Source organism: Mobula hypostoma, chromosome 2, assembly GCF_963921235.1.
Source record: "Mobula hypostoma chromosome 2, sMobHyp1.1, whole genome shotgun sequence".
NCBI lineage: Eukaryota > Metazoa > Chordata > Chondrichthyes > Myliobatiformes > Myliobatidae > Mobula > Mobula hypostoma.
The window spans coordinates 122,286,351-122,305,686 of NC_086098.1; the positions used below are offsets into that span (position 1 = coordinate 122,286,351).

The 19,336-nt window shown below is 43.3% G+C and overlaps 1 protein-coding gene across 1 annotated transcript in view; it reads right to left on the minus strand.

The window, feature by feature from the left end:
- The window catches only part of susd4 (sushi domain containing 4), a 54,336-nt gene extending 40,777 nt beyond the window's left edge, over window positions 1–13,559 (minus strand). The window contains 4 exon segments of the mRNA XM_063040582.1: window positions 2,397–2,612; window positions 12,974–13,123; window positions 13,452–13,518; window positions 13,521–13,559. Of these exon segments, the coding sequence (XP_062896652.1) occupies window positions 2,397–2,612; window positions 12,974–13,123; window positions 13,452–13,518; window positions 13,521–13,559 (472 nt within the window).
- Between the last annotated feature and the right edge of the window lie 5,777 nt (window positions 13,560–19,336).

Consider the following 19,336-nt stretch of genomic DNA (forward strand, 5'->3'; position numbering starts at 1 on the left):
AATTCTTCTTCAGCCCTTTATCTGTTTCACCTATTCCCCCCTCAAGCTTCTTACTTCATCCCCATTCCTCCACCCAAGTTCCCACTCGTCTGGTCTCACATATCACATTGCAGCTGGTACTCTTTCCCCTCCCCTGCCTTCCAATTCTGGATTCTGTTCCTTCCTTTCCAGTCCTGATAAAAGGTCTCAGCCAAAATTGTATGGGTATTTTCTTCATTTTCACCGCTTTTCTTAGCAAAAAATGATGTTTGTTTTCTGAAACTAGCCTTCATTCACTCAACTTCATCTTTCCTTGCTTGCCCAGTAAACTTGTTAATCTAGTGTCCAAGTGTCTTGGAAATTTCGGCACTCAGTGTCTACCTTCCTGCGTTTTGCATTCATTGCCATTAGAATTTTTTCTTCGATTTTATTTCAAAACAAAAGTTATTCAACAAGTATCATAGCACATGTAAATATCTGGATATTTAGCGTGATTTCTTGTTAAAACACAGTGACGCTGTTTCTGTTTACAAATTTAAATGATCACATCTGAAAACCTGTGCGTGCACATAGAGTATCTAATACATATTAATAAGGTAGTCTGCCTTCCTGTCATTCGTATATGCCAGTGTCTGGTTTGGAACAAAACGGAACCTGGGGCCAGTGTAACAAGACACCATGCATGTCCATCAGTGTGGTCAGGTGAAACACTCAGAATAAAGAAAAAAATCACTCGCGGGCTGGATAAGCATAGTATCCCAATATTTGCTCGCGGGCCGTAGGTTGCCTACCCCCGATCTAGAACAAGCCCACACAGCTTTCCGTCAGTATTGTTGTCAGGTAATTGTAAATCAGGGTTGTGGGATTACTGGCGTGGAGTGGCTCAAAAGGCTGGAAGGGCCTCTGTATTGCTAAGTAAAAAATAAATAAATGCACAGTGTACCCCTGATGAGACAGGCTCTCTTCACCATGCAATATAGTAGGAGGTCCTGTAAGCCCTTAACTTCACAGAGAATACCAGCTGTGGTAGTCCGAGCTTGTCTGAAAGGATAGGCAAGGAAGTCAATCATCAATCATCATTTGATAACTGCTAAGGAATTTTTAAATAGTTCCAGAATGGAGCAACTTCACTCAAAGATCCAAAATTGCTCTTGTTGGCCTACTTCTAACTTTCTTCTGTTCTACCTCTTCACATTTGCCTACAGAGAATGCAGGTGGATTGTCAGATTTGTATGCAGTTGCAACTGCATGCACTCTGATGCTTTTGACTGTGGCTATTCTAAAAGAGAAAAAAAGTTGGTTCCAAATATTTTTCATGCTTTACCATGATATCTAAGCATCAAATTGGAGATGCAAGGAATATCTTTATATTTATCTTTATGTGCTTTCCGTATGTCCTCCCCATGGAAGGCATGCTCTGATTACCTCCCACAGCCCAAAGGCATGCCAGGGAGATTAATTGGACATTGTAAATCAGGGTTGTGGGATTACTGGGTTGGAGTGGCTCAAAAGGCTGGAAGGGCCTACTTTGCTCTGTATTGCTAAGTTAAAAATAAATAAATGCACAGTGTACCCCTGATGAGACAGGCTCTCCTCACCATGCAATATAGCAGGAGGTCCTGTAAGCCCTTAACTTCGCAGAGAATACCAGCTGTGGTAGTCTGAGTTTGTCAATTCCACCATTAAGGATGCAGCACATCAAAAGCCAAAATTGCTGGTCTTGCCAAGACAAAATTTACAAGCTGGAACTTACTAGCTGTAAAACTTTATTAAGTAAATGTTCACTAACATGCAGAATCCTATACAATTCTCTCATTTTTAATTTAATGCTTTCTTACTCACATTGGAAGATGTTACTCAGCCTGTTGTATACACCGGCCCTCATTGCAATCCCATGCATCCCACTCCCCTCTTATCACCCTCATTCCCATCAGCCCACCATTCTCCTGCAATCACCTTCAACTTGAGGTGGTTTGTACCAATCCACGCGTCTACAGGAGTACACCAGAGCACCCGGGGAAACCACATGATCACATGGAGAACATGCCAACTCCACACAGCACCACAAGTTGGGCTTGAACTGGGTCTCTGGAGTTATGAGGCAATGCTCTGTTCATGAGAACAACTGGAGCAGCTGGTTTTTGATTGTGTCTGTACCTCACCGTGCTTGTTTACATGACAACAATAAACTGGACATTGACTTGCCCATTGTGAAGTTGTTGCAATTGAAATATTCCTTCCTTGCCTAATCACTTCTGTAAAAAAACAGATATACACACATGCACAACTTATGATAGATCCACAGGCACACACGGATATGTACAAAGTCAGATGTTCACACGAAGACACATTTACAGAAACAATTACACACTCACAGTTGGCTGCACGAGTGGCTGAGTTGATACCTCAGGACTTACATTCGGGGAGACACTGTGGTACGGAGCTGGGCTCCCACATCAGGGTTCCATCGCCCTGCTGTTCACACTCTGCCTTTGATGGACCTCTCAGCTTATACCCATGCTGGCAGTGGAAGCTAACCAGATCACCCTCGTGGAAGATGGTGTGGGAGGAAGGGACTCTCTCCCCATGGTCTGGAGGACTGGGGTCAGGGCAGGTCTCCACAACACCGACCTCTGCAATGACAGGCACACATCTCAGAATTGTACACATCACCTGTAGGTGCACGCACGCGACATCCCACAGGCAAATCAGTTCCACACTTGGAGCAGCTCATTCACCCTGGGGTGACATCTCGTGAAACATTCTTGTATGGGCACACTGACCCTAACCAGCTTAAACCAATGGATAGCCAATTGCTCTCAGGAAATGGACCTGGAAACGTGAGTGAACAAGCACTGCTTTACATTCTTCTCATTAATCTGATGAAATGTAACCCTCCCAATCTCCCCTCTCCCATCCTCACAGCCCCTCCTTCATCTTTCTTCCTCCATTTCCCACTCCCCATCCTTTAACTCCCATCACTCATCCTCTTCTTCTCCCTATCCTCTCCCCTCAACCTCCCCCCATCTTCCCCATCCCCCTTCCTTCAGCTCCTATCCCTCACTCTTTCCCCCTCTCCCCATTCACCTCCCCCTCTCCCCTTTCACCTCCTCCCTCCCCCCATTCACCTCCCCCCTCTCCCCATCCACTGATCACTGTAAATTGCTGATAGTGAGTTAGAAAGCAGTAAAATCTGGGTGTGTATGGGTATATGAGGAGAATAAAATAGGATTAACATAAGATTGGTGTAAACAGGCAGTTTACACAGACTTGGTGGGCCAAAATGCCTGTTTCTGTGCTGTTGCAATGCATGACATTAATTACTAGGTCACAAGTTTCAGCCAAGCATTTCATTACTAAGTGTATTCAAGATCCTTGAGGACATTCTAAGCAGTAGATAAAGCAGAGCATAGTGCACACAGGCCAATATATTATGAGTACATCTCCCCACCATTCATAGTGTCTACATGATGTGCTACCTCAAGAAGGTAGCATCTTCCATCAAAGAAGCCCACAATTCCCAACTGTTCCTTCCTGAAGTCCCACCGCACCAGGTTTAGGGACACCCACTTCCCTTCAACCATTTGGTTCTTCAACCAACCAGCACAACTCTAATCATTACCTCAGCACAACAACACTTTACACTACAATGGGCTTTGTTTTATTGTTCTAATTCTGTTCTTTCTTGGATACTGTGATTAATTTTTGTTTAATTTATGTTTTTTCCCTTGTGGAGCCTGATTGAGATACATATCGAAAATGATGAGAGGCAAAGGGAAGATAGGAAGTGTCTGTGATCACATCCTCTTTTTTTTTTGCATTTTATTTTATCTTTGCTCTGTACTGCTACCACAAAACAACACATTCCATGGCATATACATCAGTGATATTAAGTCTGATTCTAATATGGACCGCTTTTCTAGGCACAGGCTATCCAAAGATGTACTAAGAGGTGGCTTTCACTTTACGAAGGGCCAGATATAGACCTGGAATGTGGGAACTTCAGAAATATATTCACTGGGGAAAAGAGACTTTTCTTTAAGGAACAGGCTAAGGGATATTTAGAGCAGTTATGTCACAGCTCTACCAGATAACAAATATGACAAATCATTCAATGTTTCCTCAGTTCCTTCCCAAATATGTTCAGTGCTCCACTGAGCAGCGAAAATCAGGGTTTATACGCAGAACTACCAATAACTGGAAGAACTGCAGATTGGAATATTGCTGCCAAGTTAATGTGTACATAGTAATACTCTTGGGGAAATTAAGTTGCATTAACCCTAGCTCTGTGTCCTGCTTGCAGAGATTTCTCATGTCACCAAGTATTCTAAAATACTTCCAAAGATGCACTGTAGAAACTATCCTAACTGTTTGCATCATGGCCTGGCACAGCAATTTCAATGCACAGGAATGAAAGCAGCACAGCCCTCCCCACCACTGGAAGTACCTACAGGAGGCACTAACTCAAAAAAGTGGCATCTGTCATCAAGGACTCCTACCACCTGGGTAATTCCTTTTTCTTGCTGCTACTGTCAGGCAGGAGATACCTGATGTCCTGCACCACAAGGTTTGGGAACAGCTACTATCTTACAACTATCAGTTTCTTGAACCATCCTGAAAAAGTCCTGTCTGTACCTCAGCAACAGGACACTATAGACCACCTCTTGCACTACCATAACTTATCTATGATCGTGATTTTTTGCATTAATGTATGTAGTCTTTTTTCTTTACCATATTATATAATATGTGTAATTTATATTGTGTGGTGTCTGTACCTACGTGCCCACAATGCTGCTGCAAGTTTTCCATTGTTTCTGTAGCTTACTGCAATTGTGCTGGACTTCTGCCAAAGCTCACTGTTCTAATCTTTCTAGCACAGTGGTGGTGGGCTGGTCCATACCCTGGGACTATCCTGGTTCAATCCGTGACTGTGATCCTCTTGCTCTTCTCCATCCTCTGTCTGACCTTCAGCACCACTGGTCATAAATACCAAATGCGTGCCTTTCCATCAGCCGGCTTCCCAAAATGCTGTCATGTAGCTTTCCCTTTTGTTTCATTAGTTTCAGTGTTTTAGGATCTGGGGTCTTAGGTCAAGGCCCATTTCAAAGGGGATTTGACAGGCAACCCTACTGAAGGGGCCTGGAATCTTGTATAGGCCACAACAATAAGGATAGAAACACACATCAAAGTTGCTGGTGAACGCAGCAGGCCAGGCAGCATCTATAGGAAGAGGCGCAGTCGACGTTTCAGGCCGAGAAACGTCGACTGCACCTCTTCCTATAGATGCTGCCTGGCCTGCTGTGTTCACCAGCAACTTTGATGTGTGTTGCTTGAATTTCCAGCATCTGCAGAATTCCTGTTGTTTGCCTTTAAATAAGGATAGAAGATTTCTTTCCAGGGAGAACCTGAGTAAACCCAGTACTGACGTAAACCCAGTACTGACGTGACACAGTAGTTTTAGGTTCATCAAGACTGGTTTGTGTATATTCCCTTTTTAAATAGCTCAATTCCAATCCCAACTCAGCACTTGAACTCAGACTCCAGACAGTTATTGACATCATTGCCTCAGGAGATCTCCCATCCCCAGCTTCAAGTGTTATACTGTCTCAGTCCCAAATATCTCACTTGTATCTGCAGCCCAAAATCCACAAGCAGGACCACCATAGCATTCCCATTGCTTCAGCTGGTTCATACCGCACTGAATTTATTCCTTTCTCCTACTGTCCAGCTCCTTCCCACTTCCAATACCCTCTGCCATTTTGACTGTTAACAATTCACTGATCACAACAGAATCATTTTTACCATGAATGTATAATCTCTTTACACCTCTGTCCCACATCAGGAGTATCTGAGGGCACTCCACTTCATTCTGGAACAGAAGCCCAACCAGTTCCTCTAAACCAACACCATCATTCACCTTTCTGAATTTGTTCTCACACTTAAAAACTTCTCCTTCTGTCCACTCATTTTCTCCAGATGAAAGGTATAAATATGGGCACTGGTGTGAGCCCAAGCTTTGCTGTCTTTTTGTGGGATTTGTGGAACAGTGTTTGTTCCAGTCCTGCCCAGACCCACTCAACACAACTCTTCTTCCAGCACATCAATGACTTCATTGATGCTGCCACTTGTACTCATGCAGAACTCAGCGGTTCATTACTTTGGCTGTTAATTTTCACCCTGACTTGACCCTCATGGTCAATCTCTGACTCTCCCCTTCCTTTTCTGCATCTTTCTGTATCCATCACCGGAAAACAGGCCAGCTGTTAACACCATTATAAGACTAGTAACTTTGACAATCATCTCCACTACTCTTCATTCACCTTGCCTCCCGTAACAACACTATTCCATTCTCCCAGCTCCTCAATCTCCATTATATTTGCTCTGATAATGAGACTTTCTATACATTGTCTCTGAAGTGTCTTCTTACTTCCTGAACCATGACTTCCCTTGCACTATTGTTTACAAAGTCCTTGATTACATCTCCCACTCCCTCTCCTCTAGGGCAGAACAAATATAGGATACCCCCAGTCCTTACTTTGCACCCCACCAGCTTCCATATTCAATTAGCCATTCTCTGCAAAGTCGTTCAGCAACGGGATCCCACCACCAGACACGTTTCCTTCTCCTCCCCTTTCAGCATTTTACAGGGACCATTCCCTTCATAACTCCTGGTCCACTTTTCCATCCCTATCAACCATCCTACTTCCTATGGCACTTTCACATGCGACTGCAGGTGATATAACACTTATAGTACAGCACGGAGAAAAGCACTTTGGCCCAGTTAATCCATGCTGAAACCATTTAAGTTGCCTACTCCCATCGACCTACACCCGAACCATAGCCCTCCGTATCCCTACTATCCATGTAACCTAACTAAACTCCCCTTATTCAGCTTGCATGCACCATTTGTGCTGGCAGCTTATTCCACACTCTTACAACCCTCTGAAGAAGTTTCCCCTTATGTTCCCCTTAAACTTCTCACCTTTCACCCTTAACCTATGGCCTCTGGTCACAGTCCCACCCAACCTCAGTGGAAAAAGCTTGATTGCATTTACACTATCTACAATCAATCAATGACTCCGTCTGTCTAAGTAGACAATGGATGCACCCGGTATCTGGGGCACAAACCTGGGCGATGAAAATGGACATCCTGGGCTGCCCAGACATCAAGATCCCTGTCTCGGCCTCACGGATGTGGTCCAAAGGAATGTGAAGCAGTACATTTGGCATCAGCTTGGCTGCAGGAGCTGCCGGGAGATGACATGATACGTCATCCAACCGCCTTAGGGGCTTCACTCCAGATTTGTGTAGGGTTTACTCTTTAGCCTTCTCTTCTCCCGAAGATAGCCACAAGGCAGTGGGATCTGTAACCCTGGATAGGGGCCTATACCGGAGCCAGCTGAGCCCGACCTATACCCTCACAATTTTGTATACCTCTATCAAATCTCCTCTCAGTCTTCTGTGTTCCAAAGAATACAGTCCTAGCCTATTCAATCTTTCCTTATAGAAACATAGAAACATAGAAAATAGGTGCAGGAGTAGGCCATTCAGTCCTTCGAGCCTGCACTGCCATTTATTATGATCATGGCTGATCATCCAACTCAGAACCCCGCCCCAGCCTTCCCTCCATACCCCCTGACCCCCGTAGCCACAAGGGCCATATCTAACACCCTCTTAAATATAGCCAATGAACTGGCCTCAACTGTTTCCTGTGGCAGAGAATTCCACAGATTCACCACTCTCTGTGTGAAGAAGTTTTTCCTAATCTCGGTCCTAAAAGGCTTCCCCTCTATCCTCAAACTGTGGCCCCTCGTTCTGGACTTCCCCAACATCGGGAACAATCTTCCTGCATCTAGCCTGTCCAATCCCTTTAGGATTTTATACGTTTCAATCAGATCCCCCCTCAATCTTCTAAATTCCAACGAGTACAAGCCCAGTTCTTCCAGTCTTTCTTCATATGAAAGTCCTGCCATCCCAGGAATCAATCTGGTGAACCTTCTTTGTACTCCCTCTATGGCAAGGATGTCTTTCCTCAGATTAAGGGACCAAAACTGCACACAATACTCCAGGTGTGGTCTCACCAAGGCCTTGTACAACTGCAGTAGTACCTCCCTGCTCCTGTACTCAAATCCTCTCGCTATAAATGCCAGCATACCATTCGCCTTTTTCACCGCCTGCTGTACCTGCATGCCCACTTTCAATGACTGGTGTATAATGACACCCAGGTCTCGTTGCACCTCCCCTTTTCCTAATCGGCCACCATTCAGATAATAATCTGTTTTCCTATTTTTGCCACCAAAGTGGATAACTTCACATTTATCCACATTAAATTGCATCTGCCATGAATTTGCCCACTCACCCAACCTATCCAAGTCACCCTGCATCCTCTTAGCATCCTCCTCACAGCTAACACTGCCACCCAGCTTCGTGTCATCCGCAAACTTGGAGATGCTGCATTTAATTCCCTCATCCAAGTCATTAATATATATTGTAAACAACTGGGGTCCCAGCACTGAGCCTTGCAGTACCCCACTAGTCACCGCCTGCCGTTCTGAAAAGGTCCCGTTTATTCCCACTCTTTGCTTCCTGTCTGCTAACCAATTCTCCACCCACACCAATACCTTACCCCCAATACCGTGTGCTTTAAGTTTGCACACTAATCTCCTGTGTGGGACCTTGTCAAAAGCCTTTTGAAAATCCAAATATACCACATCCACTGGTTCCCCCCTATCCACTCCACTAGTTACATCCTCAAAAAATTCTATGAGATTCGTCAGACATGATTTTCCTTTCACAAATCCATGCTGACTTTGTCCGATCATTTCACCGCTTTCCAAATGTGCTGTTATCACATCCTTGATAACTGACTCCAGCAGTTTCCCCACCACCGACGTTAGGCTAACCGGTCTATAATTCCCCGGTTTCTCTCTCCCTCCTTTTTTAAAAAGTGGGGTTACATTAGCCACCCTCCAATCCTCAGGAACTAGTCCAGAATCTAACGAGTTTTGAAAAATTATCACTAATGCATCCACTATTTCTTGGGCTACTTCCTTAAGCACTCTAGGATGCAGACCATCTGGCCCTGGGGATTTATCTGCCTTCAATCCCTTCAATTTACCTAACACCACTTCCCTACTAACATGTATTTCGCTCAGTTCCTCCATCTCACTGGACCCTCCGTTCCCTACTATTTCTGGAAGATTATTTATGTCCTCCTTAGTGAAGACAGAACCAAAGTAATTATTCAATTGGTCTGCCATGTCCTTGCTCCCCATAATCAATTCACCTGTTTCTGTCTGCAGGGGACCTACATTTGTCTTTACCAGTCTTTTCCTTTTTACATACCTATAAAAGCTTTTACAGTCCGTTTTTATGTTCCCTGCCAGTTTTCTCTCATAATCTTTTTTCCCCTTCCTAATTCAGCCCTTTGTCCTCCTCTGCTGAACTCTGAATTTCTCCCAGTCCTCAGGTGAGCCACTTTCTCTGGCTAATTTGTATGCTTCTTCTTTGGAATTGATACTATCCCTAATTTCTCTTGTCAGCCACGGGTGCACTACCTTCCTTGATTTATTCTTTTGCCAAACTGGGATGAACAATTGTTGTAGTTCATCCATGCAACCTTTAAATGCTTGCCATTGCATATCCACCGTCAATCCTTTAAGTGTCATTTGCCAGTCTATCTTAGCTAATTCACGTCTCATACTTTCAAAGTTACCCCTCTTTAAGTTCAGAACCTTTGTTTCTGAATTAACTATGTCACTCTCCATCTTAATGAAGAATTCCACCATATTATGGTCACTCTTACCCAAGGGGCCTCTCACGACAAGATCGCTAATTAACCCTTCCTCATTGCTCAAAACCCAGTCCAGAATAGCCTGCTCTCTAGTTGGTTCCTCGACATGTTGGTTCAAAAAACCATCCCGCATACATTCCAAGAAATCCTCTTCCTCAGCACCTTTACCAATTTGGTTCACCCAATCTACATGTTGATTGAAGTCACCCATTATAACTGCTGTTCCTTTATTGCACACATTTCTAATTTCCTGTTTAATACCATCTCCGACCTCACTACTACTGTTAGGTGGCCTGTACACAACTCCCACCAGCGTCTTCTGCCCCTTAGTGTTACGCAGCTCTACCCATATCGATTCCACATCTTCCCGGCTTATGTCCTTCCTTTCTATTGCGTTAATCTCTTCTTTAACCAGCAACGCCACCCCACCTCCCCTTCCTTCATGTCTATCCCTCCTGAATATTGAATATCCCTGAACGTTATAACTCAGATCTTCCAGAACCGGCAACATTCTTGTAAATTTTCTCTGTATGAGGTTCTGAGGAAAAGGCCTCAGGGCAGCAAACACCTCCTCCTCTGTAATCTGTACAGGAAACATGAAGTTGATGCCGCTTTGCCTCACTTCTATAGACTCTGTGTCCATCTCCCAAGAAAATACAGATGCAAAGAATTAATTTAAGATCTCCCCCATCTGTTTTGGCTCCAAACATGGATTACCATTCTGGTCTTCCAGAGGATCAATTTTGTCCCTTGCAATCCTTGTGCTCTGCTCTTAACATATCCCTTAGGATTCTCTTTTACCTTGTCTGCTAGAGCAACTTCATGCCTTATTTTAGCCTTCCTGATTTCTTTCTTAAGTGTTCTCTTGCATTTCTTATACTCCATAGCACCTCATTTGTTCCTATCTGCCTATACCTGCTATGCAACTCCTTCTTTCTCTTAGCCTGGGCATCAATATCTCCTGAAAACCAAGGCTCCCTTCACATTGTCTTCACCTTTTATTCTGACAGGCACATACAAGCTTTGTACTCTCAAAATTTCATTTTTGAAGGCCTCCCACTTACCAAGTGCACCTTTGCGAGAAAACAGCCTGTCCCAATCCACACTTGCCAGATAATTTATGATACCATCAAAATTGACCTTTTCCAATTTAGAATCTCAACCCGTGGACCAGACCTATATTTTTGCTTATTTACTTTGAAACTAATGGCATTGGCATTGTGGTCACTGGATGCAAAGTGTTCCCTTACACAAACTTCTGTTCCCTGCCTCATTCCCATCGCACGCTCTCTTGTTGGGACTTCTACAGACTGACGAAGGAAATTTTCCTGAACACATTTGACAAACTCCATTCCATCTAGTCCTTTTACAGTATGGGATACCCAAAATGACCTACAACAACAACCTTATGTTTCTTGCAACAATCTACAACCTCTTTACAAATTTGTTCTTCTAATTCCCTTGGACTGTTGTGTGGTTCATAATATAGTCCCATTACCGTGGTCATACCTTTATTATTTCTCAGTTCCACACATAATGCCTCACTAATTGAGTTCTCCAGTCTATCCTGATAGAACACTGATGTGATATTTTCCCTGACTGGTAACACCACCCATCCTCCTTTAAACCATCCCAATCTGTCACATCAAAAAAACATCAGAACTCCAGAATATTGAGCTGCCAGTCCTGCCCCTTCTGCAACCAAGTCTCACTGATGGCTACAACATAATTCCAGGTGTTGGTCCATGCCCTGAGTTCATCCACCTTTCCTACAATACTTGTTGCATTAAAACATATGCAGCTCAATATATTAGTTGCACCATGCTCAAAGCTTTTGATTCCTAACTTTGTCTGAGGTCTTACCAACATCTGCCTCTACAACCTCTCCGCTAACTGTTCTATCACTCTGGTTCCCATTCCCCTGCAACTCTAGTTTAATTCTTGTCCTTTCATCTGCCTCTCCTCACCATTGAAGGAACTAAAAACTACCTGCAGGTGAAGCAGTAATCCTCTTGCACTTCTTCCAATCTAGTGAATTATACACAATGTTGTCTCCTCTACAGTGGAGAAAACAAACACAGGTTGGATGGCCACATTCATTCTGCAGGGTAGTCCTGAACTTTCTGCTACCTGCCACTTTAATTCCCCATCCTACTCCCACTTCGAGCTATTGGACAGTGACCTGATGTACTGTCACAGTGAGGCCCAATGCAAGCGTGAAGTTCTTCTGTCAGGGCATGTAGCAGTCTTCTGCTCCACTGAGTTTTACAACTTCAGGTAATGATTTCTCAGACGGAATTGCTTCTTTTCCCTCTCACTCATTCTCTCTGGAGGACATGCCAAACCTGACCTGGATATGTCTTCCAGCTCTGCATTTTGCAACTCCTACATTCTTTTGTCTATGTTCACTCTCTCTAGCTGCTCCTATTAACTCACTGATCAGACAACCGTGTTTACAGATATTTCTGTGATCACCCCAATTTTACCCTATCATGGACACCCCCTTCCCTACAGCTTTATCAGCTTCTTCTGCCTCCTTTTCAGCTCTGAGGCAGGGTACCTGACCCCACAATGCTGACTGTTTCTTTTCCTACAGATGCAGCCTGACATGCTGAGTGTTTCCAGCATTTTCTGCCTGTATGGTGTATTCTGAGCTCTATCACAGGAAGAAATCGCTGGGTGGATATACTCAAGGCTTACTTGGAGAAATGCAACATCATCACCCTGGCCTATGACCACTCAAAGTGGAGAAGGAACAGCTGTCAAGAACCTTGAATACAGATGCCTTGGGTAAGTGGTAGAAGGAACACACCACTTCACAAAGCTTCAGGGCCCACTACCCAGTTACACACCTCCTACCCCATCTGTGGGGGAGTCTGCAGTTCCCACAGCAGCCTTGTGAGTTTCCTCAGCACCTACACAGCGGCTGTGGAAATCACCTTTTGGCCCTCAGAAGATGGCATCAGTCAAGTTAGGGCAAGACTCACTCTCATTAAAATAATCAATTATCCATAAATATTTATATCATTTAAATATACACATCTGTATTACAATATATTGTAGGACATTGGAAGATTTTAAAACAATACTTTAACCAGAAAAAAATTATATTCATGCGTTCTGCATAACTTCTTGAACCATATTTGCGCTAAAGCATTACAAATATTTTCGGACTCGGTCCATTCCTGGATGGGAACTTACCGGACATCTGATCCGCAGTGCACACACAAAGCAAGACACCAGCGCAGAGCATTAAAGCTGCTACTGGAAGATGCTGGTAAGTCCCAATTGAAAGTCGGCTGCTATAAATCGCCCCATAATACATCTCTCGGCAGCAGCAATTGTAACAACCTGCAAACGAATCATTAAATATATAACAGCACGGTAGACAACCTCGCCCGGACAAAAATCGGAAGCTCAAGTGCTGAAAGCACTGATATTTTTCTCTTTGCAAACCCGTGCTGCTCTTAATAGATTCCTGTATACCGAATAGGCGTTTTTGCATGACAGGATTATCAGGTACATAATTATAATTAACATGCACCTGCAAACAAAACACAATGCAGCAAAATCATTATTTGGGGGGGGGTTGTGTGTGTATGTTGGAGGGATGGGGAAGTCATTACAGTTTCTTCATTGCATGTACTTTGCTGGAACAATATTTCTTTCATCCTCATACCTGCTTGGCCCTGGGTTGTAGGCGAAGGAGTGGGCGGTGCAAACTGGCTCTCGCGTTTTGATTGACAGTTCTGTTGACCCAGGCGTGCTCATGGGCAGCTCTTGTCATTGATCTGTTGACGCAGATTCCCTCCCCACAGACGCTGCCTGACCTACTATCCCTAGCATTTGCTGTTGTCACTACAGGATTTATCAGTCGTTGCTCCTCCCCCGCAGTTTGACTGACGGCTCGTCCAGAAGCTCCGCCTCCATCTTTCACCGACATCTTTTTCAGAGACCCTGCACCAACTCTTTGACTGGCAGTTCACACACAGACTCCGCCTACACAATTTCGCAGATCGCTCAGCACAGGCTCTGCCTACATAGTTCAATGGATAGCTCAACACAAACACTAACTTCACCGATTGATCCGCAACACTCCATGGATTCCGTATTCAGCTTTTGACTGACAACACCCAAGTAACTCCGCCCTCAAATTACACTACACTACATTGAGAGCGTTCTCCTATTTATTGACCACAGCTCTGCCTTCAACAATATCGCCAATCTCTTGGACATGGTACTCAGATCCTCTCTTTGAAGCTGACTCCTTGATTTTCTGACCAACAGACCACCATCAGTGGTAAGGATAAGCAACAACACCTCCATCACAATTATCCTCAACACACCAGGTTGTGTCCTCACCTCCCTATTCACTCACAAATGTGTGGCCAAATTCTGCTCTAACTTCATCTCCAAATTTGAAAATGACACCAACAAAGTGAGATGAATCTCAAATAACAACTAGCTGGAGAACAGAAAAGAGATAAAAAGCCTAGTGGCATGGTGTCATGACAATAATCTTTCTCTCAATGTTAGCAAAACAAAATAGTTGGTCATTAGGAAGCAGGGTGGAGCACATACCCCAGTATGTATCAATGGTACTGAGGAGGAGATGGTTAAGAACTTCAGGTTCATGGTGTAAATCACCAACAATTTGCCCTGGTCCATCCAGGTTGATGCTATGCCCAAGAAAGCACACCAGCACCTCTACTTCCTTGGAGGCTAAGGAAATTCAACACATCCCTGATGTCTCTTACCAATTTTTACACATACACTATAGAAAGCATCCCATCGAGATGCACCACAGTTCAATATGTTAACTTCTCTGCCAAGACCACAAGAAATACCAGAGCTCAGAACACAGCCCAGTTCATCACGAAAATCAGCCTTCCCCTTCAGTGACATAATCTACACTTACCCATGCTTCAGGAAAGCGGCCAACACAACTGAGGAATCCTCCCACTCCAAGCATTCTTTTTTTCTCTCCTCTCCCATCAGAAACCACAGAATTAGATTCAGAGTACAGAATCAGGTTTATTATCACTGGCATATGTCATGAAATTTATCAGGACAGACAGCATTTATGGAAATGAATAAACAGTCAGTGCTTCGGGCTGAGACCATTCATCAGGATTTCCAGCATCTACAGAATCTCTTGTCGTGAAATTTGATGTTTTGTGGCAGCAGTACAAACCAAGACATAAAAATTACTATGATATGAAAGACAAATAATGAGGCCATATTCATGGGTTCATGACTATTCAGAAATCTGATTGTCCAGAAATCTAATACAAAAGCTTCACTATAAGCACCACCAGAATCAATAACAGCTTCTATCCTATTGTTACCAGACTCTTGAAAGGACTGTTTTACTTTAAAAATGAACTCATTATCTTCCAATCTACCTCATGGTGTGACCCTTGCAGTTTAATGTTTACCTAAAATGAACTTCCTTTGTTTCTGCATTCTGTTTTCTTTTCACTACTTAGATGCACTATGTATGGAACATTCTGAATGAATGGCATGCAGACAAAAGCTTTTCAAGGTATCTCTGTATATGTGACAATAAGAAAACCAGTACCAATACCAGGTTCTGCTCTCAGTTTTAGACTGTCAAATCTCCATTTACATTTTAAAGACACATTAAGGTAATCATCTGGAATTTTTAAAAATGCCGCCTTTACCAGATTTACAAAAACCTATGTGGTCTACTGGTGTTTTTCACTGGAGCAAACCAGTGATGCAATGTCAAGCAATCTGCCTGATGCTAAAATAACTTAGGGATTGCAAATACATGGCTCTTCCGTAAAAAGAATTAAGTGTACAAAATCCCTGGGAGTTCACATCACAGATGAGCTCATCTGGTCCCTTAATATCACTTCCCTGAACAAGAAGGCACAGCAGTGACTCCATTTCTCCACTTCCTAAGGAAATTGAGGAAAGCAAGGCTCTCTTCCCCCCACCATCTTATCTTAATTGCATTTTATAGGAACATCACTGGGAGTGTCCTGACAAGTAGCATCTCCATCTGGTATGGGAACAGCCGAGTATCGGACCAGAATTCTCTACAAAGGATTGTGAGAATGGCTGAGAGGATCATAGAGGTCTCCCTACCATCCATTGGGGACATTTATCAGGAATGCTGCATATGCAGTGCCTTTAATATTATTAAGGATCCCAACTATCCATCTAGCATCCTTTTTAATTTTCTGCCATCAAGTTGGGAAATGATTTCTTCCCTCAGGCTATTAGACTTCTGAACTGCTGAAGGTCTCCGCCCAAAACATCGACTGTACTCTTTTCCAGTGATGTTGCCTGGCCTGCTGAGTTCCTCCAGCATTTTGTGTGTGTTGCTCGGATTTCCAGCATCTGCAGATTTTCTCTTGTATGTGATAGGCTTCTGAACTCCCTGCTACATCACATTGAAAGTGTCATTGGTTAATATGTTCTGTTCCTTACAATATTTAATTGATGCACTATAGATTATTTATGTGTAATCCATCTGTAGATTTAATCATTACTTTCATAAGTTATGATCTGTTATGATTACTACAGTGCTTTACACCCTGGTTCGGAGAAACATTGTCTCATTTGATGGTAAACATCTTTAGTTAAATGGCAATAAACTTGACTAGACTTGATTTGGGATAGCAGCAAATTTTGACCTTGTAAACAATATGTCCATCCTGAGGAATTAAATAGCTTGTGTTTGTCTTCATGGAAGGTAATCTAAGAAGCACTCAGAGAAATCTTGCATAGCCAAAGGTCCAGAGCAAACATGCAAGCAAGTTGAAGAAGTAAAGCTTGAAAACTTACAGCCTAGTGGCTCCTGAGATCCAAGTTCAATCTGACCACTGGTGCTGTCTGCGTGAAGTTTGCACATTCTCCTAAGAGTGTGGGTACTCCAGCTTTTTCAACATTTCAAAGACAGTGGTTGGTAGTTTAATTGGCTGTGGTAAAATACTGTAAATGTAGGTTAATAGCATAAATAATCCAAGGAAAGTTCGTGGGAATGTGTGAGAAAGAACATTGCAGGGATGAAGGGAAGTAAGGAAGAGGATGGTTTTCCTGGGAGCTGATATAGACCCAAGGGGCTGAAGAATGCTGTTATATTTAGAATTATTCTAAAATCTATGGAATCTTGGAAGAACATCCACTATCTCTGTAGCCATCTCTTTCAAATCCCTATTATGTAAATCATTTTTACTCTAGTACTCAGATACAACAAAGACCAAATACCGTTTGTTTTTTTAATTCCCTGCTGTACTTGCGTCCTTGAGGTCATCCTATCCACTGGCAGAGAAACAGAAATACTGAATTGGGAAATGTTGATGTTTAAAAGGTCCTGAATGTTACTTGCACTAAAATCATTGTCATCAAACATGCAAATATAGCATGGAACTGAGAAGTAAAATGGTATTCGGTATTCAGTGGATCTGAGTATGAGAATAAATATTTCTTAGGGTTTGGATGAGACCTCTTCACCTGGAAAATCTTATAAGTTTTTGGTTTCCTTTGCTAAAAAGAGATGTACTTGCCATGAGGGAAAGTAGTGAAGATTCACCAGCTGGTTCTGAGGACACCCAGGTCTGTTTTATTCAGATTTATATCATATCTGTGTAATGTCACATACACCGGCTTGCAATGAAATTATTTGCTTGCATGAAGCTCAGAGTAAACACTATACATAGTAATAATAAATATAACAATAAGATTAATAAATATTATCTATACTCCTTCACTGAGAACTCCAGAATGTGTTATCTCATTAGATGCTGAGAAAGCTCTTGACAGAGTTGAATGGCCATATTTATTTACTACGCTTGAGAAGTTTAATTTTAGCCCGGTATTTGTATCCTGGATTAAATTGATATATCATACTCCCTTAGCTTCGGTTTTGACTAACAATCAAAGATCTCCCTTTTTTCGATTATTTCATGGCACTAGACAGGGTTGTCCTTTAAGTCCTTTATTATTTGATATTGCTTTCGAACCTTTAGCAATTGCAATTCGAGATTCACCAAACATTTTTGGTATTACTCATGGGAAGGAGATCCATAAGTTATCATTATATGCAGATGATTTACTATTATATATGTCTGACCCAGAAAAATCCATTCCTGCAACTTTATCCTTGCTGGACAAGTTCAGTAAATTTTCTGGTTACAAACTGAATCTTAATAAGAGTGAACTTTTTCCATTAAATATGATGGTTCCAATTTATAAATATTTACCATTTAGATTAGTTACTGATCAATTTACTTACTTAGGAGTTAAAATTACTAAGAAGCTCAAGGATTTATTTAAGGTTAATTTTTTACCCTTACTTGATCAGATTAAAGGTTTGATAACTAAATGGTCACCAATGTTTTTGTCATTAATTGGTCGGATCAACGCTGTCAAGATGATTATTTTACCTAAGTGGAAAGCGGCCAGAGCGTGAGTGGGCCAGTGAAGAAGTGGAGCTTTGAGGCTTTGACTCGAGAGATTCTGGCAGTTTTGGCAGTTGGTCTGTGCAATCAAGTCAATCAAGATTTGAATAGATCAGCAGTAAGCCGTTAATTAGACAATCAAGATTTGAATAGCTCAGACTCAGCAGAAAGCAGCTGATTGGGCAGTCGAGGTCAGGTGACCAAACATTTTGAAAAGCTCAAACAGATAAATAGAGGGATAGCTCAAGCGAAGCGGCCAGAGCGTGAGTGGGCTAGTGAAGGAGTAGAGCTTTGAGGCTTTGACTCGAGAGGCTTCAACGAGAAGAGCTGGAGGGCAAGCTACCTCGCAGTTAGTTTTTACAATGTCTCCTGAGATGGTGATGTGCCTCATGTGCCTCTCATGTGAGATGTGGCAGAGTTGGGGGAACGCCCCTCTCCCGCAGAGTCACATCTGCCAGAAGTGCATACGGCTGGGCGATCTGGAAGACCGTGTAAGGAATCTGGAGCAGCAGCTGAATGACCTTTGACTCATAAGGGAGAATGAGGCAGTCATAAATGAGAGCTACAGGGAGGTAGTCACACCTAGGCTGTCGGAAGCAGGTCGTTGGGTGACAGTCAGAGGGGGGAAAGCGAAGGTGAGCAGACAGGTAGTGCAGAGCACCCCTGTAGCCATTCCCCTGAATAATAAGTTTACCGTCCTGGATACTGTCGGCGGGGACGACCGACCAGGTGTGAGCCACAGTGGCAGGGCCTCCGGCACTGAGTCTGACCCTGTGGTGCAGAAGGGTGGGACGGAGAAGAGGAGAGCTGTCGTCATTGGAGACTCTATAGTCAGGGGAGCAGACAGGAGATTTTGTGGATGTGAGAAGGACACCCGCATGGTTTGTTGCCTCCCGGATGCCAGGGTCCGGGATGTCTCTGACCGGGTGCACGACATCCTGGTACGAGAGGGAAAGCAACCAGAAGTCGTGATACATGTTGGGACCAACGACATAGGCAGGAAGAGGGATGAGGTCCTGAAGTGTGAGTTTCAGAAGTTAGGCAGAAGGCTAAAGAACAGGACCTCAAGGGTGATGTTCTCAGGATTGCTGCCAGTGCTACGTGACAGAGATGGTAAGAATTGGAGGAGATG